The sequence below is a fragment of the Ceratotherium simum genome, chromosome 16 (genome assembly GCF_057802395.1).
Source record: "Ceratotherium simum simum isolate JZ-2026a chromosome 16, ASM5780239v1, whole genome shotgun sequence".
In the NCBI taxonomy this organism is placed as follows: Eukaryota; Metazoa; Chordata; class Mammalia; order Perissodactyla; family Rhinocerotidae; genus Ceratotherium; species Ceratotherium simum.
In genome coordinates, this window is record NC_141915.1 from 3,618,064 (window position 1) to 3,644,459 (window position 26,396).

At 44.8% G+C, this 26,396-nt stretch overlaps 1 protein-coding gene across 1 annotated transcript in view; it reads right to left on the reverse strand.

The window, feature by feature from the left end:
• Window positions 1–81: 81 nt before the first annotated feature.
• The window catches only part of LOC101405956 (multidrug and toxin extrusion protein 1), a 34,998-nt gene continuing 8,683 nt past the window's right edge, over window positions 82–26,396 (reverse strand). Inside the window, exons 4-17 of the mRNA XM_014789485.2 lie at window positions 25,351–25,499; window positions 24,433–24,475; window positions 23,049–23,093; window positions 19,766–19,863; window positions 19,378–19,475; window positions 19,158–19,271; window positions 19,005–19,072; window positions 16,005–16,113; window positions 15,824–15,899; window positions 13,219–13,288; window positions 12,840–12,972; window positions 3,139–3,233; window positions 2,573–2,651; window positions 82–676 (exon numbers count right to left, since the gene is read on the reverse strand). Of these exons, the coding sequence (XP_014644971.2) occupies window positions 450–676; window positions 2,573–2,651; window positions 3,139–3,233; window positions 12,840–12,972; window positions 13,219–13,288; window positions 15,824–15,899; window positions 16,005–16,113; window positions 19,005–19,072; window positions 19,158–19,271; window positions 19,378–19,475; window positions 19,766–19,863; window positions 23,049–23,093; window positions 24,433–24,475; window positions 25,351–25,499 (1,404 nt within the window). The 3' untranslated portion in view covers window positions 82–449. The remainder of the gene's footprint in view (window positions 677–2,572; window positions 2,652–3,138; window positions 3,234–12,839; window positions 12,973–13,218; window positions 13,289–15,823; window positions 15,900–16,004; window positions 16,114–19,004; window positions 19,073–19,157; window positions 19,272–19,377; window positions 19,476–19,765; window positions 19,864–23,048; window positions 23,094–24,432; window positions 24,476–25,350; window positions 25,500–26,396) is intronic.

A 26,396-nucleotide genomic window follows, 5' to 3' on the forward strand; every position in this document is an offset into this window, starting at 1 on the left:
TGGTGCCTGAGATCTGGACCCCAAATGAATATTAACAAATGCCATTTCCCATTGAATAATAATCTAAGGCACAAGGAAAGATATATTGTAAAATATATTTTAAATAATTCAGATAGTAAGAATCCTTAAGCACGCGGTACATGGATTCGTGTCTAAAAAAACAGTAAGCAAAAGAAATATCAAAGCTATATAGATGGATGCAGTCAGTACATGGTGGTCCTTGGTTGAGACAGTGGTGGATGTAATCTTTCAGACATTTGTCTCGGACTAGAACATAGTTTTTACCTTAGTTCCTCTTCTTCATTAGAAAATATATCCGAACTCTCAAGTCTTGGAATCCATGGGCACAGGTGAATCACGTTAACTGAAATGAGCTGCCACCGTTGGGCCTCTGAATTATTTATTTGTAAGTTCAAAAGTCTCTCTTGACCTGCCTCTCTCTCGCCACATCACTGAATTCTGACATAAACTCTCACTAAGATCCCCACCAGCAGGACTGAGACGACCCCCAGAAGCAGGAGCCCTCGCCGCAGCAGCAGCTGTCTCCCGGACAACTTAGTTGTGTCCCTTGGATGGACCCGAGGACATTCTTCTTGGTGCATCTGCTGATCCAGCTGAGTCTCATCTGTTTTTTCAACATCTCTTGTTAAAATGCCTCCACGGTTTTCAGGGCCCACTGGGAGGAAAAAGGAACTTGGTTAGCAGCTTAAAAGGATTCTTTTCATCTGTATAAAAGATGTATACAAGGTGATGCGTATATGTGCTACTAGCTAGGATGAAGTTAATTCAGGAAGCAGTTGCTACAGTGGATAAAGAAAGCCTATCTGGAGTGCCTCTGCATTTGCTCTTTCACAAGCACTGACTGGATCCTACTGTTGGCCTGGGTCCTCCAGGGAGCTCTGCCCCAGGGCAAGAACTAGAGAAATACAGTAGCTCCCTAAGTTATGATTCATAGGGGAAATTTTTAAGGGGCCACCACCCATCTAATTAGCATTTCAGAAAGAGAACAGGGCCAATGGAGGAGAAAAATAACTGAAGAAATAATTCAAGGCCATTCAGAGAACTGAAGAGAGATGTGAATCTTCACATCAAAGGGCCTACAAAGTACCAGGCAGGATGGTGACTCAGACTTAGGTTAGTCTCACGACACTTCAGAATAGTAAGAATAAGGAAACAGCCTGAAGGCTTCCCAAGAGAGAAATAGGGGAAGATTACCTAATGGAACAAGCATAAGATTGGCATTCGACTTCTTAATAAGCATAAGCGAAGATTAGGAATGATACAAAGCCCTCGGAGTTCTGAGAGAAAATAATTTTGAACAGAATAATACCAGCTCACACGGACATCCCACGTCAGGCACAGTTTTCAGCACTTACTCCTGTGAGCTCACTTAACTCGGGCAACAGCAGTGTGAGGTAAGTACTATTACTATCCCGGTTTTTCAAATGGTAGATGGTAGGAAACTTGGATCAACCCTTCCTCTGAAGATAATTATAAAAGCTGGATGAAACAAATGAAAAATATCATCTTGAAGCGGTCAGAGAGCTAACAATATAATGAAAAGTCATCAGGGCAAGATTTAGGGGAAGCCGGAAACCTAGAGGAGTGTGTGGGCCTTTGGGGCAGCTTTTGCCCTGAGAGTTCTCCTTCTGGACCAGGCAGGAAGAAGCTGAGCAGTGCTTTTGGGAGTCCAGTATCTACCAAAGTAAACCCTTCTGTACTTCAGGCTGGAACTCTGAGGGGCTGCCTCAAGAATTAAACCAGAAGTAAACCAGCCCTCACGCTGATCGCCTTTGGGTCAGCTGGGTGGTCGAGAAACCTTGATTTCTGAAATCGCCCTAGACTGCTGGTAACCCTAAGTGTTTGACAGAAGCAAAGGAAGATCCTCTCTGAAGACAGACAATGTCATCTTAGGCCTCAAATTAGTTCTACCCACAATTTTCAAATACAAAGTCTGGAATACAAAGATAACCAGACACACAGGAGACTAGAAAACATGAATGAGAACTGGCAGAAACAACAGAATTGACCACGGGCTGCAGTTCAGCCAATCCATGAACTCAAAAGGGTTTCAGTTTTGAGGAGCAAGTAACTAGTGTGAGTGGATGACTAAGAGCCTAAGGACTTGGGAATGTGGGGGGATTACTAGATTGACAGAAGGAAAAAGATCAACACATTGCATGATGTTCACCAGAACCAGTGGTCAAAACAAGGACCCGTTTAAAACCACATATGTTTGCCTGATGAACAGCAGGGACCCAACTGAAACAAATATGCAAATGTCAGATATGGTCAAAGCACGGATTACCAGGCATTAGAAATGTCTGTAGAATGCTTGCGTAAGTATCGTCAATTAGCCAAGGAATTGGCTACCTGTAGCCTTTCATCATCTATAGCAGTCTAAGTGTGTTTACCTCGAATTGGGTGTTACTTGACTATCATTTGTTTCTGAAACATTATTGCCCTCTTTCAATGGGAGCTCTCAGCAGCAAATCTCATTGTGTTCCACAAATGGCCCCTCCAGGACCACCTAGACAGGCCTGTTCCAAGAGCAGAGGCTGTTCTTTCATACCTGGGTCGAGTGGGTCCTGAGAGAAAGCAGAAGTCTCATCCTGGGCCATATTTAGTTTCAGATTGGCATGTATCTGAGCCTAGAAGATGAAACTCAAAGTAAATCCACAAGCCTTTACCCCAGTGTTAATAAAACACTTGACTACCCAGTTTAGGAAAGGCCAATCCATTTTCTTTAATTGACATGTAACATTGGAGCTTCTCTAGTTCACAAGCCTGGAATCATCTTTCATAAAGATTGACATGGGGTCAGTGGATGGGGTAAGGTTGGACGGAAAAAGCACAAGATGAGGGAGAAGACAGGGACCGAGGTCATTTAGAATTCTCCTTTCTTTTGCCTTCAGCTCTTTTATCTCTCATCTATTTTCAGACTCCACACTGACCCTAGAAAGTCGGAGAAAAAGATGCACACATCTGAATTAAATCCAGTTAGAACAACAACAAAAAAGTAGCATTCATGATAAAAGAGAAAAGAGCCTTCCAAAATGAGAGAGAGAGAGCCAAAGCTGATACCGTTTGTTTTCTAGGAGAGGAAACTTTAATGGGACAGCAATGAACATTAGTTACCTGTTGACAGGCTTTTTCCCAATTTAGCCGAGCAATAAAGGCTAGAAAACACACAGCTTGAGAGACCGCACAGATGATGATCCCTGACCACAGACCTAAAAGTGGAAATATTTAATAGAGGTTAATTCAGTGGAAAACCAGCCGCCCCTGGGAAGTATGTTTCTCATATCTCACTTCTGAGAATCTGCTTTCATGGCTGAGGTGGGGCCTACGGTGGGCCAGAGAGTTCTATCCTGCTCTCTCTTTTGGTTACCAGAAGGTTCTGGGAGGCCCAGTGCTCCCTGAGGCCACCTCCCGGGGGTTCTGGAGCTCAGAACAACCATTCATGGTTGTTTTTGGCCTTTGCGATCATGATGCTTGGCTATTAAGAAAAGTGCCAGTTATAAGGAAATAAAATTTCCAGGGCAAACTACTTCTTATTTCTAATAGTACTTCCAAACTACTATGCCTTATTTTCTTCAAAAAAGGTGACTAACGTTTTAAAAATGCAGAAATCACCCACCATCTAAAGTACTAATGCTCCCTCCCTCAGAGCTTCTTGCAGGACCTTACTTGCTCTGGCACAGACTTCAGGAGCTCCCAGGGCAGGGTTATCCGCAAAGAGATGGTTACACAACAGGAGAGGCTGAGTGGGAACAGTGGTTGGGAAAAGCCTTGTAGATCTCCGAGTACCATGTAAACTCTGCTTAATGAACCCACATGGGACACACTGGGAGACCCAAAGTGATGAGGGTTTTTTTTTTTTTTTTTGTCAACAGTGAACTAATGGCAGAACCAGAAATTCTAATAGCCATGAAAGATTGAATATACCAATGGACAGTGGCCAGACCACATATAGAACTTTGACCCACAACCTAAAGCAACCCGCCTAGAAAACTAACCATTTATCTACTATAAACCAACAAGGAAGGCAGCCTCCATTCGTCAGACTTGCAGAAGGCCAGATTGCTATCTCTAGGGACAATCCAGGAAGCTAAATAATAACTTCTGAAATAACTGACCCCAAATGGCCAGGCCTTGATCAATAACTGACAGCTTCCCTAATTTTTGTCCCTGCTTCCAACTTAGGATCACCCAGAGAACACCAGACGTGCGCCCCAGACCAATCGCACAGGACGCCTCACTTCTAGTCAGCCGCCTCTAGCTGCCCCAGGCCAACAGCCTCGTCAGGGCACACCTGAGCCTTCCCTTTGTTCCTCTGTAAATCCTTCCTGCTCCTCCAGCCGGCTTTGTGTCTCTGCCAAAACTCAAGTGATAGTTGACTGACTCCCTCCCTAGAGCAAGCTCAGAATAAATGGCCTTTGCTTTTCTCATCTGGTTGATCTCCACTTATTTCTATAGTTAACCATGGAGGCTCTGTGAGACCTGGTCTGCACTACCTGTCACCGAACACCCTAGCCTTCGACCAGGTGTGGTACCCACAGAGGCCCCTTGTGCTTTCCTGTTTGTGGCCTGTCTGGTCCATGACGACATGGTAAGTCAGGATCAGGTCTGCATCCCAATCTCTTTGCACTAAGTTCCTCAGCTCTTTCTTCTTTGGTTTGGTACCTGGGTTTCGTCATTAGTTCCTATTTGTTTGGCATAACCTTGGTGGAATCAGGCCATTCCTTTTCATCCCTTTTGTTTTGTTTTGTGTTGTGCTGTGTAAAAGTGTTGTTTGTCATAAGAGGGAGAATTAGAGGGCAGAATACAGACATAGGCCCTAGAAACCTGTTGTGGGAGCTGATCTCACAGACCCATGAATTTGTGGTTCTCACCTGACTGGCATCCATTTGGACAAACTGCCATGGGTTATCACTAAAACCAGATGGAGTTCTCCTTCTTTCTCAATTTTATGTCCTGAGAGCTCAGCTTTGATCCAGAGAGCATTCCCTCTGGTTTTCTGCCTGCCAGGGGGTGCAGATTGGCAGGTCTGCATTTGGAGGTGGCCAACTGTCAGGTTTGGGGCCCAAGCATTGGATTCCTACTGACTGTTACCACCTCTCATGGTCGCCCAGGCCTACATCCTCTCCTCTGCCTGCAAAAACTCCTGCTTCTTATAGGTACTCTCTTCACAATCCGAATTCCTGTGCGTATCTTTCTAAATGGCTTAACTTCACCAAGGATGATTTCGGCCTTCAGTGGCCACTCTGGGAAACATTTGATTTAAACAAAATTGTTCATTTGAGAGGTGCCTTAAGAAAGAAAGTGAATAAACTTTCACAAGCCCAATGGGCAGCATTTTTTGATTGGTATGCAGAGGACTCCAAATGAAATTCTGAATAAAAAATTGCCTCCAAAAAAAAGATTCTTTGGCCAAAGTTAATGAGCAATTTGAAAAATTAAGCAAGAACAAACTAGACTCATTTCTCTAGAAATTCTGCCCTCCTTGTCCTCCAGTTGCCTCCATATATCCAGCTCCCCTTTCCGTCTCGTCCTTCTGATCTCACTCCTTCCGCATCTCCCTTCTCTTCCCCTTGTCCAAATTCTCTACCTGTACCCCACATCTCTCCCCAAAACCCCAAAATGCCAGTTGCCTCTAAGGATCCATCCCTCCCGTAAGCCAGGTATGCAGGCAACTGTAGAATTTAAACCTCAGACCTGAACTGAATTAAGAGCTATAAAGAGTTCCCTAAACCCAAATAAGATCAACAAATATTCATGGAAGAATTTAGAATTCTTTTGGGTGCATGTAACCCAGAGTTACCTGACCTTTATCAGCTTGTATACATGTTGGTTAGAACCCCAGACCTGGATGGCAGAAGCTGATTGGACTGACTGGAAAGGGACCCTCTCTCCATGGCAAACTCGAGGGTCCAATAAAAAGGCCAAAAAAGTAAGTCAAAGTCTCTTAAAATCCATACCTGAAACCTTTCCAAAAAAAATTGATTGGGCCATAATTCAAACAAAAATCATGCCAACAAACAAATAAAAAGATGAAACAATAGGAGATTTTCAAGATAGAACAGAAAATACCTTCCCACAACATTCCGGAGTTAAAGAAGGTGCTGATGGAACAGCAGCCCTTGCATCTCATCAACGAGAAAAAGAAATCGGAGACCTAATTTGAAAGCAGAAATTAGGATGGGAAATAGCCCTTTTGGCTGAACTCCAACACCTGGCAGAACATTTTGAAAGGGCTTTAAAACAAAAATGAGGCAAGACCCAAAGTAAACGCGGGGCCCTGCAAATGGAACAGCTGGGTGGCCCACTCCCCAACCAACCAGTTACGGACAAGGACGCTTGTAGATATTGTCAACAGAAGGGACACTACGAAAGAAAAACCAAGACAAAGAAAAATCTCTCAACTCAGATCAATGAGGGTGCTCTGAGGAAGGAAGAAGCACCCAACATCCTGCCACACCCTTAAACACTCAGGGTGAAGTAACTACAAATGTAGATGGTCACCTTCCTCAATTTCTGGGGGATACGGTGCCCCTCTTTCTACATTAAACCCCACCACCTTTGCTCAATCTCTTCCTCAGAGTAAACACACCACACAGGTGGTAGGTATTCCAAATAACCCACAGGTTCTCCCAATCTCCCAGTCCTTAACTATAACCCGTGGCCCCTTGACTAAAAAACATTCCTTCCTGCTCTGTGATACTACCCCTGCAAATTTAATAGACAGAGCTTTACTGTGCAAATGGAATTATGATATTCAGTGCACACACAGGGACTATTTCTCGAGGTCCCAGGGGGCTCTGCTATTCATAGTCAAGCTCTAGATATGCCTTGCCTCTTCCATTCTATTTGATGCAGACCCCAGACAAAGATCTTGACACTCCATGGGCTAAATATTCTGCTGACATCACCAAATAATTGGAGTAGGACCCATAAAAGTTCAGATAGCTCCTACCAAAGGTTACCTAAACTTCCCCAGCATCCCTTGAAGGCAGAAGCAATGAAGGGATCAAACCTATAGTTGAAAGACATATCCAGAGTTCTTCTCATACGCTGAACTAGCCCTTGTAACACTACTGTCCTGCTAGTAAAGAAACCAAATGGATGAGGATATCAATTTGTTCAAGACCTCAGGGCCATCAACAAAACTGTTATCCCTTGGTCCCCAGTAGCACCTAACTACCATCCTGCCGTCAATTCCTCCTGAAGACACTTGCTCCACTGTCGTTGATCTAGGCTCTACCTTTTTAGGATCCACCAGGGGAGGACAGCAGGATACCTGCCCAGTCATCCCAGGGCTTCACTGGGGCTCCCTCCCATTTGTCTCACTTCCTCCATCAAGACGTAAAAGATCTACATTTCCCTGTGATTCAGTTCGGATACACTATGCAGATGAGCTCCCACTTTGTTCAGAGAATGAGGAAGCCTATAAAAAGAATTCCGTTTTCTTGCTCTCAGCCTTAGCAGAAAAGGGACATAGTTTCAAAAGATATATTCCAATTTTGCCAGAACACAGTTCGTTTAGTGCATGACCTATCTAACGAGGGAAAACACTCTCTCCTGATAGCCAACAGCTACCTGAAATGATCCTAGACTTCTCACAAAACAACAGTTGGGAGGATGTCTAGGTTTAGCTGGATATTGCAGACAGTGGGGCCAAAGTTTCCTGAGATTGCAACACCTCTTTATGAAGTGACTAAGTCCTCAGTGAGAGACTGTCTGCTCAGGGCACCCAAATAGGAACAGGCCTTCTGGAACGTGAAGAAAGCTCTTCAACAGCCTCCCTTTCTAGGCATCCCTAACTACAGAAGGCCATTTTGTCTGTTCATGCATAAGCAATCTGGACAAGCCCTTGGGATTTTAACTCAACTTTATGGGAACCATCAAAAACCCATTGTGTACCATAGCCTTACCCTTGACCCCATTGCAAAGGCTGATCCCTCTTGCCTTCAGACAATAGCTGCTATGCTGCAAAATCTGTTGATGCTTCTGCCGAGCTGCTCCCCGATAGACCTCACGGTTCCTCATGAAGCATAGACATTGCTACTGACAATACATAGCACTCTTCAGCCAGCGACTAACCTCTTATGAGATTCTGTTGGTATCTTCCTCTTCCATTACCATTCACCACTGCAACACCTGGAATCCTGCTGCTCTCTTGCTCCTCCCAAAGGAAGGGGAGCCTGGTGATTGCTCTCGGTTAGGGAACTCTCTGTACCTCACTTCAGGTAAATTAGAGACTCCTCTTGAGAACTCTGACCTAATATTATTTGTTGCTGGATCACATCTCAACACTGAAACTGGAGGCTATCAAACAAGAGATGCTATCTCGAGTGTAAGCTTTAGAATACAGTCCTCCATCTGAGGTAAAATCAGCCCCCCTGGCAGAACTTATTGTGCTTCCTAGAGCATGTCAACCAGGCAAAGACCGGGGAGTATACATCTATACAGAGAGCAGACATGCTCTTGGAGGAGTACATGACTTTGGGATGCTTTGGAAACAAAGAAGGTTTCTCACTTCTGCTGGAATCCCATCAAAAATGGACAGCAAGTTAAGGAACTCTTAGATCCGCACCTACATCCTAGAGAGCTGGCTATTATAAAGGTTGAGGCCCATGTAAAAAAAGATAATATGGAAGTTAAAGGAAATGCTCTAGCAGATCATTATGCCAAACAAGCCTCTTTAACTAGTTTATGATCCTATCTAAACTCACAAAGAATAAATCTCTGGAGGGATTCAAAGAAGCCATTATAAAATATCAACATTTAGTCCCTGGTTTTGAAAAGGAAGAATGGAAAAAATCTGGCTGTACCCTTCACTCAGGTAATCTCTGGCACTATCAAGATGGCCACTTGGTAGCATGAGATGATTTCAAATTAATATTAGCTAAATTTCTCCATGAAACTACTCATCATGGAATAGACAGGTTGCTTAGTATCTTAAATCAACATTGGTGGGGAAACCTCAAAAAAATAGCTGAGGTTAGTTTTTGGATCATGTGTCACCTGTTAACAACATAATCCTGGAAAAACTGTGAAGGTAGGACATAGCCAGGAACCAAGCTTCCAGGGCCCTTTGAATACCTTCAGATGGGTTTTGTCCAGTTTCCACCCTCCATGGGATTTACATACAGTTTAGTTATCATATGTCTGTTTTCAGGATGGATTGAAGCATTTCCTTGCTGAAAAGCTGCAGCCGTTACAGTCACTGTAAAGTTGCTTGATTTTGTGTTTCCAACCTGGGGCACCTCAACTTTTATATCAAGTGCCTGAGGCACACACTTTAAGGGAACCATATGAAAGAACTCTGTAAAGTGTTACCCCTTATTCAAAAACTACACTGTCCTTACCACCCACAATCTTCTGGAAAAGTTGAAAGGACCAGTGTTATCCTTACATTAAAATTAGCAAAACTTTCAGAAACCTTTGAGCTCTCTAGTCTTTGTAGTCTTATGGTCCACTCCCTTGGGGACACATTGGTTATCCCCCTATGAATCAGTAACTGGAAGGCCCATTGTATCAAGGGATTTCACCTCCAATTCTAGACTCTGCCCTGCTGCATGCAGACATGGCAAAATATTGCAAGGGTCCCACCACCAACAGGTTAAGGCCACCTTTCCACATCTTCCTAAACAGCCTCTTCATGATCTTCAACCAAGAGATTTCATCTATTGGAAGAGACATCAGAGAAGAACTGCTCTTGAACTTTGTTGGAAGGGACCCGAGCAGTGGTCATGGTGCTGGTTCATTGCATTTTATCCAGAGTCTTAAATGCTTCTGTGCAGCCACTGTCTCATCAGATGATTGCCATGATGATACAGCAACAAGAAGCCCAAGAAGATCTTGCAGTACAGTTGACTATGAAGACGACTGGACGATCTCCAAATGGTGAAGTCTCTAGTTTTCCCTGAATTGGTCAACCTCTTTCAAGTGAGAGAATGACCAGAAGGAGAGACTGAGAGACTAAACATACAAGTGGACAATGGCCAGACCACATATAAAAAAAGAACGTTGATCTACAACCTGCCCAGGAAACCAACCCCTTATTCACAATAAACAACCCATGAAGCCAGCTGCTGTAAGTCAGACTTTCAGGAAGCCAGACTGCTATCTCTACAGACAATCCAGGAAGCTAAATAATAACTTCTGCCATAATCGGCCCCAAATGGCCAGGCCTTGATTAATAACTTACAGCTTCCCTAATTTTGGGGCCTGCTTCCAACTTAGGACCAACCACAGAAAGCAAATCATGCGCCCCTGACCAATCACACAGGATGCCCTGCTTCTAGTCAGCCCATCTCCAGCTTCCCCAGACCAACAGCCTCCGTCAGGGCACACGTGAGCCTTCCCTTTGTTCCTCTGTAAATCATTCCCACTCCTCCACCCACCTTTGAGTCTCTGCCAAAACGTAAGTAATGGTGGCTGACTCCCTCACTAGAGCAAGCTCAGAATAAAGAGCCTTGGCGTTTCCCATTTGGTTAGTCTTTATTTATTTCTGCAGCAGTCTAGATCTGGGCAAGGGTAAGGTGGCTACACTGGGCTCATGGGCTTGGGTTGAGGTGGCCAGATTCGGTGTACAATTTACAACTCTGCTCCTTGGTACCAATCACCCTCATATCACATTTTTCAGATGTGATCAGCCTGATATTTAGAATAGTAGAGTTGGTAACTACCTGCCATTCCTAAAATAATGGACTAGTAAAAGCAAATATGTATATTTACATAGGCTTCCTCTTTCAATCCAGTGTTCCCAACCCATAGAAACTACGAGCTCACCCTAACCATCTTAAACAGAATATAACTAGCTATCTCCAGCTGTAATTTGAAAGTTATGAATCAGATTTCCAGGAATTTCACTATAGACCCTTTAAAAGATTTCTATTTGACTCAACCTAGAAACCCTAAAACAGGATGATTATCAGAATCCCCTGGGCTGGGCCCAGCAACTTGTGCATTTGAAAAGCCTGCCAAGGACTGATGATGGCTATTATGATCTGCTGAAGTCGCCCATGAGAACCTGTAGCATTCTGACACTCCTCTGGACACCTTGTATAGGTATACTGCATCCCCTACCAGAGGTGACACAACATTCAAATCCAGTTAGTACTATGCTTTTTTCTAAGAGGTAGGTGGCAGGGATTGACTGCAGTCTTCTCACAGAGCCCTCACCTCCCCAGAGTCCCCAACATTTTTTTATTGAGATATAACTGACATATAATATTATATTAGTTTCAAGTGTACAACATAATGACTTGATATTTGTATACATTGTGAAATGATCACCACACTAAGTCTAGTTAACATCCATCACTACACATAGTTACAAATTTTTTTTTCTTATGATGAGAACTTTTAAGATCTACTCTCTTAGTAACTTTCAAATATACAATATAGTATTATTAACTATATTCATTACATTGCACATTATATCCCCAGGACTTTGTTATTTTATAACTGGAAGTTTGTACTCCAACATTTCTTTTAAGTGATTCTTAACTCCTTCTACTTTGCACATAGTAGGTATGCTTTGCTTAAATAAATGAGTGGGCCTTGTACAGCACTTGGGACATAGATGGATCTGTATTTTTAAGTGGATTCCTCCAATATTTCCCTTAGCTATGCCACTGGCAAATCCAAAATATGAATAATGCCAGAAACACAGCTAAATAATTTTCTACACCATGATGTAAGCCCAGTGAACTTTGCATTGGCAACTCCATTCTTTTGAACATCTCCTGTATTTTTCATTAAAATATTATTGAACTTGAGAAAAATATGCAACACAATGGGACACCTTGAACTGGAAGTCCACTCTAGGTATCAGGTGAATTCTCTTTGCCTCTGAGCCCGCCAAGTACTGACGGATAAAAATGAACCATGCTTAAGTCACCCAAAGACAATGTGTTCGAGTTTTAATATAATCATTTCTTAACTGCCAATGTATTCCAATTTATTTTTTTAGAAATCTAAGCTGGGCAGTCATTTGTTTCCCTACTTTTTTAAAGATTAGCTCTGGTAATTTAAGATCCTGTGGATCCAAATGTAGTGAGGTGATCAAGAGGTCCCCTCCACCCCTGCCTTCCTGTGTGCTGTTCACACACATCACACCCATGCCCTTGTGGGGAGACGCACAAGACACATGGCTTAAAAGGTTGTACCAGGCGGGAGGTGGAGGCTGTAGAATGGTGATGAAGGCAACATCAAGAGCACAGCTCTGGGGTCAGTCCCTGTGCATTGCCCTCCGTGAATCCTGCCAGCTGAGTGGGCTAAGACACAGCGGGTGTTGCTCTGGGATGTATACAGCCACCACGGAGGCTACCACACATTCCGTAAGAATCACATCAAGGCTGACCGTGGCTTCCCTGCCTTAACCCAAACACTTCAGTGGAGCCAGTTATGATGGCTTCAGTCAGTCCTGCGGACTCACTCTCAGGTCTCCCCATAGCAGGGCTGTCACCAAAGGACAGACCTCAGGCCACAAAAGGTACATTTCTGAATGCTTCTTCAGCAGTCCCTGCTGTCACCAACTTTGAAGAGGTGAGAACTTGACAACACAGGATGGGGAGATGAGTAGAAAGGGCATCTTGCTCTGCTCAACAGTGAGGAAGATGGCCCACCTGGGCAAGAGGGGTACAATCATGCAGCCTTGGGCCCCTGGCTACCTCCTTTCCCCACCCTGCTACCTTGGACAGGGTACAGAATGAATGTGGGACAGCTCCACAGTTCCAGAGCCAAGTCTCAAAAAAGTCCGCATGTTCTGACAGTCATTTCTTGGGACCGCGATAACTCCGCTCTGCCCGCCCACAGGTAAAGCTTACCGATCACTCCAAGTCTGGTTGCAAACATCAGCGAAATCCCGATAGGGAGACCAACCACATAATACCCAACAGCATTAACGATGGCTCCAACCTTCTGATTGCCACTTCCCCTCAGAATGCCACCACTTGTACACTGTAGGCAGATAACACCCGTCAGTGTGAACATTGCTGATGCTTCTGAAAGACTCCCATCCCCGAGCACTTCCCATTGTGTGAGACTCTCACTTAAAATCCATGCTCATGTGACAGTATTCTTGTAAAGTGAATATGATAGAAGTATTCTACTTCCCCGAGCCCCTCCTCTCCGTTTAAATTTACCATCATCAGAGGAAACACATAGATCATAAAAGCGCTTAAGGGAACACTGCAAAATACTTACAGCAAGACCTTCGAAGAGATGGGAAACAGCATAAATTGGAACCACCTGAGCCACTAAAGCAACGATTTCTCTGTTAGGAAAATAAAGCACATGGTGATTAGGAGACAAACGTGTGGAAAGCGTGGAACTTGGCAGTTCCCAGTGATGGCTCCGCTTCTGTGTGTAACTGTGAGGCTCAGGCATTCCAGCCAACATCCTGTCCAGGGACAACCTGTAGAGGAAACCAACTGTACGCTGTAACTCACGACTTTTAGAAAAAATATATAGTCCACTTGACCAATGTAGACGGGTAAATCAAATGATTCTGTACTCCTCTCTGCCTCCCCCAAAATAAAATCTGGATTACAGTGCAATTCTTCTTTTAACGTGATTCCACGTGTGTCTGTCCGTGTGTCTGAACGAAGCACAACAGATAAGAGCTACGGTTCCCTCTATGGAACCAAGGTTGGCAAGTTATAAAAGTCATAGATACAGTTTACAGAATTATTCTTGGTTCCTAGAAATAGGCCCTAATCTCTAAAGCTAGAGACTCGGATTTTAATGACTAAACTTGAATGCGGCCACTGACGTGGGGAGGCAAGAAATTCATAATACCCTTGAGTGATTAACAAATAAACCTAGAACATTGTCTGGCAATAAATATTTGTTGAATGAATAAATAAATAAGAAATCCAGCACAGAACAGGATGGTCACTCCCTCCCCCCTCCAAAAAGAGGACAGAAGTACAGTGCTTTTATTCAAATTTTATTTTATTTTTTGAATAGGTAACATATGCAAATGGTTAAAAGAAATCAAACAATATGATAAGGATATGGAGAAAATCTTCCTTCCACTCCTTTCCCAGTCCTCCCATTACCACCCCCCCAATAAGGTAACAATTCTTAGGACTGTCTGTATTTGTCCAGTGCTTATGAAAACATAAGGAAATACATATATATATTATTATTTTCCCCTTCTAGACTCTATTAGTTCATGTTATAATATTCTCTATATGATGTTATACACCTTGATTTTTCCACTTAATATATTATATTCACTTTTATATTCCATCGAAATGTATTATTTTTAATGTGCTGCTGAATTCTGTCTACAATATTTTATTTTGGATATTAATAAGTGAGATTGGTCTGTGGCTTTCTTTCTTTTTTATGTGCAAACTTTGTCAGATCTTGGTACCAACATTATATTTGCTTCGTAAACAGAATGAGGGAGTTTTCCTGTGCCCTGGAACAGTTAAAACAGCAATGGAATTATCTATACTTTAAAGGTTTTATAAAATTCTCCTTTGGAACCCTCTGGGATTGGTGCTTTTTGAAATTTTAAAATAATTTTTTCTTATTTCTTCTAAGGAAATCGGTCTATTTAGACTTCTATGTTTTCTAATGTAAGTTTTGATAAATTATTGTCCTAGAAAATTATTTATTATCCTTCCAGATTTTTTAATCTACTTACAAAAGTTGTGCAAACTAGTCTCTTACACTTTAAAAAAATTGTTTTTAGTAATTTTCCCCTTTCTTAGTTTGTATAGAGGTGCTCTCTCCTTTTTTCCTCTCTCATTAGGTTAGGTATCTATGTCATCATTAGAATCTATGTCATTGATTCTGCCAGTTTCGGTTGATCCTGGCCAGCTTACAAATAATTTGATTTTGTGAGTTTTCTATGTCTCCTAATTTCATCAGAGATATAGTTAGTTTGTGGGCCTTTTGTTCTTCTTTCTTGTTCCTGTGCTGTGTGGTTTCTAGAAGTGGACAGATTCAGAATCAAACTCCCACCACATTCCTACTGAAGCCATCAGTGCAGCATGTACCTCTGATAAAGTGAATTCTGATTCCCTTTGAAGAAAATGAGAATGATTTCTGGCTGCCCTCTCACTCAGTCTGAAGTGAGTGACATTCAAACTGCTTATCTCCCCCCAGCAAAGTGGCTGAGGCTGAAAGACAACAATATCAAAATCAAAAGGCAAATACCTGAAGACTAGACCGTGCAAGTTCTGTCCACTCCACTCACTTTTTGAATCCATGAAGGAAACGTCAATTTGCGTTTTGTAATTGCTGATAAAAGAATCCCATATAAGAGGTATCCACACAACGCATCTACATGGTCAGATGACCAGCGAGCCTCATTGACAAAAGCAACCAAACCAACCTGTACAAGAATTCTTCTTCAGTAATCAAGCCGATAATGTGCTTTTTTGAGACAGCTCATTAGTGAGATTTTAACTTCAATTTGGATTAACAAATATATTAGGCGACCAGTACAAACCAGTCACTTGGGCAGATCCTGAGATACCAAGATGGTTGTCATCGGGAGTGAAATAATTAACTGAAAATGTAATCAATGGTACCAAAAAGGAGTTTCCTTCTTTAAAATACATGAGCATCGTGAGCACCGGAAGAATGGATCACCACCAATGCCCACTAACTCAGCATTCTAGATCACAAATTAGTTTCTGTCTCTAATCAGTTCTTCCCAGGTAACACCAGCGAGTTCTGATCTTGCAGATGACTCAGGCACCTCCAAGATGCAACAATCCCAGTGTGAAAGCATTTACCCAACCATTTCTTGACCACAGATTCCACATTTCAAGAAAATCTCAGCACTCACCGGTCAGTAGTGAAAATGTACCCCACAAGATCCTTACAGCTTAACAGCAGGACACAAAAGGTGACAGCAAAGACTTCTGGAAGTAAAACGGCAGAAGAAACGGCAAGGTGAAAAAGGAGGTCTGCAGGGGACTCACGGGCACAGACTGCATGTGCAAGTCACTGACTAAGGGTCTAAGCACCTGTGATCAGCAGGGCGACAGCTGAGGACCTCTTGGCCTGCTCGATATTTCTGGCACCCAGTGCGTTCCCTACCCGGACGCTGGCAGCCACACTGAAGCCTGTAGGTATCTGAAATGAAAAGGAAACTCACAATAATGACACTAGGAGAGTGAGAGCAGCCTGGCCTCTCAGCTCAGTTCTGAGCTAACCACGCGCCTTCCCCAGGGAAGAGGGACCTGTAGACTGTGCTTCACACCTCATTGGTAACACGTGGTCCTAAGAGTTCTGAGAAGACTAATTTGCAGCATCCCCTGGAGTCTGCAGGCTACCGTGGAACCTGGAACCCCAGGCTGTACCCACATCACACTGGGCTTTTCTGCAGAGCTTCCAACCTGTGCAATGGGAGGGATGCACAGTCACAGTCCCCCCGGGTGTGGAGGATGGGCTGCCAGGAGCCAAGCTAGGTCTATGCTGAAAGCCCATCCAGGTATCAAGGTTAGAAGACATAAAATAGTGACTTTTTTTCCCCAAAAAATGTTGGATAAAAAGAACTTAAGAAAACAGAAAGACACATACAATGCTGACAGCAATGCTACCCTTTTTGTGAGGGGAGGGTGGTGCCAAAGGAGACAGAGAAGCAGCACAGTGTGTGGTTAAGAATGGGAATGCTGAAGCCAGACTGCCTGCGTCCAAGTCCTGGCTCAGCCACCATCAGCTGTGTGACCCTGAGCACGTCACTTACCCTCTCTAGACCTCAGCTGTTTTATCTATAAAAGGGATCTTGTAACAGAACCTACCTTGTAGGGTTATTGTAGGGATTTAATGATTACAAACATGCTAACTGCTTAGAAGAGTGCCTCACATGTAGTAATTGTTCAATAAAGATCAGCCATTTCTATTATCTAAAAATTTACCACTTGAGAAATTAGCATTAATAAAGAAAAAAAGATTTAACACTTGTTTAAACATGAATTTTGCCTTATGATCAGGATGACTAAGAACAGGACCAAAGAAGGTCTGACACACAGACTGAGGAACATAAAAGAACTGGAAGACAGTCCCTGACCAGAAACTCACTAGTAGGAGAAAACATATAGATCTCCCCAGAAATTAGTTATAAATTATAAAGGGAAAGAGAGTAACTTGATGGTGGAGAAACTGGCAGACAGCATCTTAACCAAGCAATCAGTTAATATCACCAATAATGGGACAAATCCACATCATGTGCCTCCTGATACCATGCACAAGAAGGACATAGCATCACTTCTGTAGTATTCCCACCAAAAGTGCAGATCAGAATCTGTTCATGAGGAAGTACCATCTACAACAAATTGAGGGAAAGTCTGTATATAGAGTAGTCTCTATTCTTCAAAAATGTCAAAGTCGAGAAAGACAAAGGCTGAGGATCTGTTCTGATTAAAGGACACTAAAGAGGCATGACACCTTAACTTGGGAGAAAAATAGTTACGAAGGACATCATCAAAACAATGAGTGGTATTCCAATATGGGCTGTGGAGATTAGATAGACAGACAGACAGATAAGTAGATAGATAGATATATGGATAGATGGATGGATGGATGGATGGATGGATGGATGGATGGATGGATAGATAGATAGATAGATAGATAGATGGATAGAGTGAGTCAACAAATGGAGCAAAATGTAAATAATTAGTGAATACAAGTAAAGGGTATAAATCCTTCTTTTGATTAGGGAAAAATATAAATGTAAATTCTTATAAGACTGTTGGAAAGCATATGGCAATATATGCAAAAGACAAAACTGTAAATAAGTTTCACTTTTAGAAATTTAGCTCATACAAAGATATTTGTCCTAAGATGTTCATTGCAGTGTTGTTAATAACATTGAAACATTGGAAATAAACTAAATATTCAACAGCAGGAGATTGGTTTAAAAATTACACTACATATGGTGGAATACTATGTACCATTAACCACTTGATTTAGATGTAGTTACTGAACTTACTTAAATACAAAATATATATAAAATTTAAAAAGTGTTGAAGTGACAAATTTCAGCTAAAAAATTCTGCTGAGGATAGAAAAAAGCGAAAACAAAAACCATAAGTCCTCAGAAAATGATTCTTAAAGAGAACAGGAAATGTTTTCCATGTACTTTTTAAATATAACCAATCTTGCGGGGGCGGAATCTAAGTGTTCGCAGTACAAATAACCAAAGCACATGTTCTGGCTTTAGTCCTTTTCCATAGTACACGCTCCCTTTCTGTCCCCATCTTTCAATCTACGTCTAAAGTGACACTTGCTAGAGAAGAAAGCCCTTCAAAATTTCTAGTTGATGTTTTCAGTAAAACAAGTCAAAGGAAAGCCTCTAATGACTGGGGTTCTTCTCTAGCATATCAAAATATCCTTCCTTTTCACAGCTGAATAATAGTCCATTGTATGGATAGACCACATTTTGTATATCTATTCTTCCCTCAGTGGAGACTTGGGTTGCTTCCACCTTTTGGCAATTGTGAGTAATGCTGCTGTGAACATAAGTAGACAAATACCTGCTCGAGACCCTGCTTTAGATTCTTTTGGGTCTGATGCAGGAGTGGTCCCACTGAGTTTTAAGAGCATCAGACCCAGGCAGGAGCAGAGCTCGGCAGGAGCATGGCCCTTACTGCCCTACAGCCAGCACCATCACCCTTTATGCCCCCACCTGCCCCAAGGCCTTTGTGTTGTGACAACTGAAAAAGAGTCTTCATGTTTGGCAAGCATGGCAATCAAATCCCATCTTTCAGATATGAACTGTGTTAGGAGACGGAGAACCACAATGAACAAGTCATCTGGAGTTTCTCACCAACCCCCTTCAACTCCCTTCCCTCACAGGGAAGAGCTTACCACACCAAAAGGACCCTCCCTGGCTCTAGGATGGAATTTTACTTTCGTGAATCACTTCATAAACTATCACTTCGTGGTATGAAGACCTACGCTCATTCTTAGGACTCTTTCAAGGGAAACACCTAGCACCTCCACACCAGCTCTCAGACACTCACCATGTACACGATCATGGCCAGTTCATACACGACGGACTGGGCTCCCAACTCCACCATGCCCAGGATACCTGGTGGAGAGAGACAGCTGACGCTGTGCTTCCAGACAGGGCCCCTGCATCTCCACCAGTCGTCACCCTCTGTCCCCACACTGACCGCTGAGGAAGCTCCCGATCTCGTAGGCCCACCACTCAATGCAGAGCATGAGCATGCTGGGGATGGCCAGGCGGAAAAAGGAGCCCCAGTCCTGCAGACACTCAAGGGACCATCCTGCAGGTGGGACACAGACACACTTCCAACACATCTTGCCTTGGGGCTGGAGCTCAACCCGAGACAAAACCCACATCCAAGTTGGAAGACAAAAGGCAGTCTTTACCTCCCCAGGTAGCTTGATGCAGTTTCCTCCCGAGGATGTAGAGAAAGAGGAGCAGAGCCAAGGTGAACTGGGAAATCATGTTTGCCAGTGCTGAGCCCCTGGGAAGAACGGTCCCAGTGAGGGGAGGTGCCTGTCCTCCATCCTCTCTCCGCCTCGCTCGGTGCCAAGGTGAGCACCCATCCCTTGCCGAGATGACTGCGCCAGCCCCGAGATCATCTTCTTTCCAGAGCAGCATTACTCTCCAGCCCCGACAGTGTTTTCCAGAGTAGCCCAAGGAGGAGACCACATGGGGACACAATGACCAGGTCAAAGTCCTACTCTCCCCACTGCCTGGAAAAGCCACATGCAGGTCATTCCTTCCCCCGTCCCAAGAATCAGTTGGACTTACATCACCCCAAGATGCAACTGATGAAGAAACAGATAGTTGGTGAGGGCATTGACAAGGTTGGCTGCAACTCCAGTGACGATCTGGGGCAGGACGATGCCCTGCAACAAGGAGAGACCACACACTGTGCTGGAGATCCACGGAACTCAAACACGCAGGAGGCTCTAAGTGGCTGCGTGGCAGGCTGTCACAGGTGTAGCAGAAGGACCTGACTGTGGATGCCCTGTCCTTGCTGCTCCTGCCTTCCCACACCCCACCTTCCTCCTCCTCTCTCTGAGGCATGAAGTGCATAGTTCTGGCCACAGAGAGTCACGGGCAGGAGGTGAGAAGGCAGCAGAGAGGGAAGAAGAGAAATGGCTCATCTATAAGAGTGCAAGGACCAGCAGGGATTAAAAAGGATAAACAAGTCACCTTCCACACTGGACAGTGGGTGAAGGTACAACACTTTCTCGACCAAAATGGAAGTTCAGAAAATTGGCCTAAGGAGAGCTTATGAAACTGGAGTGTGGAATGGACTCCATCATATCTGGCTCTGGGGCAGAAAAGTCTAGTCTATTTGGCATCTCAAATTAAGACCTGAGGCGTGACAGTAAAATGACATGGGACTAAGGAAGTAAAAATCTGCCCTGCCATGCTTCAGGAAAGGATAACTGACACGGACAAAGCCAGCTGTGCAGTTAACAGGAAACACCACTTCCCCTCTTAACCAGGGTAAAGGTCGCCTCACCCCTTCTTTGAATGACTATTGCTTTCTTACTCTCTGAGAAACCTGGTGCTCTAAAATCACAGACTGGGTGAAATTTTGCAGTTTGAAATCACATCCATAAAAATAAAGCATCTCACTCTTGCCTGGGGGATTAACTTCACTTTCACAAAAAAAGCAGCCTCGATTTCCAACCCAGGGGCAGAGCTTCCCATGAACGTCTGGACACAGCAATCTACATCTATCCATCTTCCACCTCTCTCTAAGCTTTGCAGTTCCCAAGGAGAGAGGCCTTGGGTCCACTCTGCAGCACAGACCCGGCGTTGATCCCTTTCCTCACAGCTTGCTTTGCTCCAAGCCTACCAGACACGGCTTCAGTTAGATTTCCCCTGACCTCCATCCTTCCAAATCTCAGGGTAATGCTGCCCCTGTCTGGCGAGAACCCACAGCGCCTCTGATCTCTCAATGCTGCAGGTCGATAGACCCGACTCTGCCGAACTGCAGTGTGTCTCCAGTGGTCGTGGTGGTTTTGAGCTCAGGGGCCAGGACAAGGATCTCAGCTAGCCACTTATGTGGGTCACCTATTTATAGGAGACCCTGGTTAGCTTTTAGCGAGGGAGTCAGGTGATCAGATTTGCATTTCAGGTAGAAGGTAAAAGAAGTAGTGTGGTGTGGGCTTGACCCAGGGAAACCCTGGCAGCAAGTAAGACCCCACTGAAGTGGTTCAGAAGAGAAAGCACGAGAGACGAGTTAAGGCAGTGGCACGGAGGATGGAGAGGAGCAGGGGGATGTACAGGACCCAGTGACTGATCAGATGTGGAAGTGAAGGAAAAGACGGAGTCACAGATGATAGGATGTATGAAGGACAGGTTACCGGGAGAGAAAATGTTCGAGGCCACTAATTGAAAAAAAATGAAGGAAAGCGGAGGAGCGGGCTTGTGGGGGAAGACGAGGAGGTCAAGTGTGAAACACGCATGGGCCCTACAGGCAGCAGGAAAGAACGTGTGGAGGTTAGAGATACCAGTGTGGGAGACGTGGGCATACAGATGGAAACCAAGAACACGCAAGGAGACTGCTCCCCTCAGAGTAAGGGAAGAAGAGGCCAACGGGGTCACCTTCTTTTGCAAAGTCCTCTCACTCTCCCCCTAAAAGTCTAAGCATTCGCCCGGGTTTCATCTGGTTCTCTTCAACCCTGTACCCTCTTCAAGTGTATGAACTTTCTCCCCAAACCAGCTCCTTCTCTTTTGTCCCACACTCACAAATGGGCTAGGCCCCCAAGATGGAAACTGGGTTAAATGCAACTCCTTCCTCTCCTGTGGTCCCGAGAGCCAACAGGTCATTTCATTCTACCAGATCCGCCCTATCGTCAGGTCTCCCGTTGCTCCCACAGGGCAATTCTTTCTTTGTCATAGACCTCCATCATTTTTGTTTGGATCATGTCCATCACTCTCATCTCTTCTCCTGACAGTTAAAAATCCTCCTTCCAGCCTTGGGAACCCTCTGTGTCCTCCATAACCCAGTTCACATTTCCCGACCCCTCTGAGCTCAGGGCTCCTACTTCTAGGTCTTTCCTTCTGCCTCAGGGTATTAGATAGAGGGTTTTCACATCCAGTCTTCTCGGTAGATTAAGAGACAACCCGCGGTTAGGAGCCCCCACACTTGTTGGGATACTCATGGGGAGAAGGCCCCGCAGCGTGCTAAGGCTTCAAACGAGGTTACAGACTGTGAGGGGGCAGCCCAGAGCTCAGACATGCTGATTTCTGCCTCTTTACAGACATTTCAAGTATATAATTCTGATACCAATAAAGATTTGAAATATTGTTTTGTTAATAATTTCTTAACTTTAAGAACATTAAATAGGTGAAAAACTTCTTCCCTTCTCTCCACCCCTTGCCCCCTCTATCACATATGCCCTGGAGAGCCTGCCTGTGTGGCCATGACCGGTGGCCTGGTACTCTCATTCACCTGGATTGATCTGGAAGGAAGTCGATGGTCCCACATACACTTGCATCATGAATCCATACCCACTGAACCAGGGCAGCCATCCTGGGCCTCTGGCCATTGCTGTTAGTCACGTATGAAGAGTTCTGAGGGACGTGAGGGATTGTTACAATTTGGGCTTTCACATCCTCACTGAGGAAGACAGACCTGAGCACAGCGGTTGGCTCCCCAGAGCTGACGGTTCTTAATTTTAAGAACATTAAATAGGTGGAAAACTTCTTCCTTCTTCTGCTTCCCCTCTCTGGGGAGCAGACAGGATGCACCCTGACTTCCTGGGCGCCGGGTGACGGCACAGAGCCAAAGAACGCTATGGCTCTAACCCTATCCTGCCAAGGGTAATATTTCCAAGAGAAATCGAATAAGAATTTTCCAGAGCCAAGAACAATCTGTCCTTTCCTTGATATCACTTAACAAATCTCTCCACACTAAGTCCTGCGTGCACAACACGGGGAGGTGCATTTCAGGGCTCCCAGCAGGCGAGCTCCTCCACCCTGGTCTCCCGGAGTATTTTTAGGGGCTCCAATCCCAGAAAGCTGTGAACTCCCATTAGCACCCCCCCCAAAAAAAGAGAGTCTGCTTTACCTGGTTGAGCAAATATTTAACTTGTAATGCATAAAGAAAGGTTGCCTAGAAGAGAACAAGAGAGGTGAGCATTAATGTTTTGGCCTTGCCATCAGCCATGAGTTGGGAGCATCGGCTTGGCTGCCCCGTGCTCCTGTGTGAGCCCAGAGGCGTGCCACCCTCAGGGGACAGGTGGTGGGAGCCAGGTGTCTAGGGCCGAGGTGTTCCAATCATCTCTTTTACGGACGAACATGATCCAAGCGACCTCGGGGTCTGGAAGTACAGTTTCCTTGGGAGCACGGCAAGGAGTCTTCTGGGCTGAAAGGCAGGCCCCTGGGCAAACTCTAGGGGGCACCTCCCTTGTAGACAAGGCTATAACTCTATTTGGTGGAATAACTAAAAAATATTAAATTTAAAAGGTTGCAGGATAAATTAAGATCACAATGCCAAGTATGAGGGCAGATGGCTATTGCTTTTGCTGCTGTTTTTTTATAATTTTTTGTTTATTGCAGTAACATGGGTTTATAACACTGTATAAATTTCAGGTATACATCATTATACTTCTATTTCTGTAGACGGCTATTGTTAAGGGCTGAACTGTGTCCCCTAAAATTTATATGTTGCAGCCTTGACCCCCAAATGTGACTGGAGAGGTCTTTAAAGAGGTGACTAAGTTAAAATGGAGCCATTAGGGTGTGGCCCTAATCCAATGGGACTGGTGTCCTTAGAAGAAGACAAGAGACACCAGGGGTGCACTCGCACAGGGGAGGGTACCACGTGAAGAGGCAGCAAGAAGAAGGCCATCTACAAGCCCAGGAGAGAGGCCTCAGAGGAACCCAACTCTGTGACACCTTGATCTCAGACTTGCCAGCTTCTAGAACTGTGAGAACATAAATCTCTGTCGTTTAAGCCACCCAGTCTGTGGTGTTTCGTTGTGGCAGCCTGAGCAGACGCACACAGCTACACTATCCAACGCAGTAAACGAGCTCTGATTGTCCGCTGACCACACACGACTGTGTCAAACATTAACACACACAGGGTTCCGTGTGATCATACTCAGCAAGCAAAAAAGGTCTGAAAGTTCAGAGTGAGGCCTTCAGGGTTCTGAGATGGGGAAGAATTTACCCCTCTTCAAAAAAAGGTCAGAATTCCCCTCCCCGGATGATCTCGAGGTCCCTCCAGCTCTAGGAGTTCAGGACAGTTGCCTACTGGAGTCGCCTTGACCCTGGTGTTCCTCGAGGGACAAATGTTCGTGACTCTCACGGGCATAATTAAAACTGCACTTCCTTGAAGGCCCAACACCACATGTGAGCATCGGATAAGATTGAGCTGATTCATTGAGCTCAGGGCTATCTCAGCTTCTTTTTACCTCAGGAAGGGAGCCTCTTGGCCCTTGAAAACTTACAGGTAGAGCCGGAATGAAGATCATGACATAGGTCTGGGTAAGCCTATAGAATGAAAGGGAAGAAAAAGGTGATGGAGGTCTCCACGTCAAGGGAAAGGCAAGCAGAACACACCAACTGAGATGCCTATTGTATTCTGGCTCTTTCTGAATCAGTGGGCCTAGGATGCTGGAGCAAATGTGAGAATTTACACACAGAACTTGTCATCTTAAACCCAAATTACCTCTCTTGGTTCCTCCAAGTCTTTAGGTCTAGGACAGGGTTTTTCCACCTTGGCACTACAGCCAGATAATTCTCTGCTACAAGGAGCTGTCCTGTGCATTGTAGGCTGTTTTAAAGCATCCTTGGCTTCTACCAGTAGCAACACCCAATACCAGATCTGACAACCAGAAATGTCTCCTGACATTGCCAAACATCCCCTGGGGTCAGAGCCACTGGCCTGAACAAGGACTTTTAAAGGTCTTTATCAACTAAACCAGTGGGTCTCAAACTTGGCAGCTCATTAGAGGTTCGAAAGACATGGATACCCAGGCTGCACCCTGGATAAATTGAAACAGAATGCTGGGAGGGGAGGGGGACCAGGTATGGGTGGGTTTTAAAAGCACCCAGGTAATTTTAATATCAAGCAGGGTCAAGAATCACAAAACCACACACACACACACAAAACACCACAAACTACCATCCTACATGGAGGATGTTTGCAGATCTTATTTCACTCAAAACTATTGACCCTAGAAGTCAGCCAGACGATGAGGGGTCTAGATCTTAGGTGCCAGGTGTGGAAAGCACTAAGGCCTGGTAGAAGCCAGCTAGTGTGTGGCCTTGATCCTTGCCTTCATAATTCCCAGAGGCTGACCTTGGATTGGACCATCCTTCTGCCTGGATGGACCCCAATCCTGCCATGGCATGGCCCATCTTACCTGGACACATCCGGGTCCTGCCTGAAGAGCAGCAGGATCTGCTGGGTGTTGAGGAAGAGCGCCCAGCAGGGGAAGCAGCAGAGAAGCAGCACCAGCATGCCCCTCTGCAGGATGACCCCCACGTGCTTCAAGTTCCGGCTCCCATATGTCTGGGTGCACACAGCCAAAATGAACCCATTAGCACAGAAATGGCAGCCCCATTGTCCCCCCAAAGGCCTTCAATCATGCCTCATAAAGAGACAGATGGCCCTAGAGACTTTGCCCCACTCTTTGGGTATTAGTGGCTCTCCAACTTGGCTGCCCATTAGAATCACCTGGGAAACATTTTTAAAACACTGATGCCAGGGTCTCACTAAAGATAGTCAGATTTAACTGGTCCAGGGCAGGACCCAGGTAGCAATAATTTTTAAAAGCTCCCCGTGTGATTCTAATGGACAGTCAGGGTTGCATCTCCTGGAAACCTGTTAGAAATCAGTATCTTGGGTGCCACCCCAGACCTACTAAAGCAGAACCCTGGGAGGAGGCCGGTGACATGCAGAAGCAGCTCCTGTGGGCTCACAGAAGCCAGACTGTGCATGTCTCTCCCCAGCTCTGTGTCAGTGACATCTGTCACAGATAGTGGCCTGAAGTTGGCCAGCGAGGGAGTTACTGACACACTGGAATTGCAAACAGCATCGTCAGAACGTTTCCCTCCCCCACTCGAGACCCGGTTCTTCAACATCTGCCAGCACACCACTGGGCGGGCCCAGCAACCTGTGTTTTATCAAGCCCCCCCAGATGCCCCTGGTGCACAGTGAAGTTTGAGAACCACAGGACTATACCAAACTCAACAACGAGGAAAGTGATAAAAGGGACTTTCACAAAATGTCCCCTAGTGGTCAAAATGTAATGTAAGGCAGTCGTGCAGATCAATACTACTTCACAAGCCTGAGAGACACCCAGCCACATTTTTCAAAGAAAGCAGGCACGGAGGACCGGCTGATGGCTGACAAAGTGCTGCCCAGGATCTCCTCCCTCTGTGCGCACGACTCTCTCTTTGTGCCGCT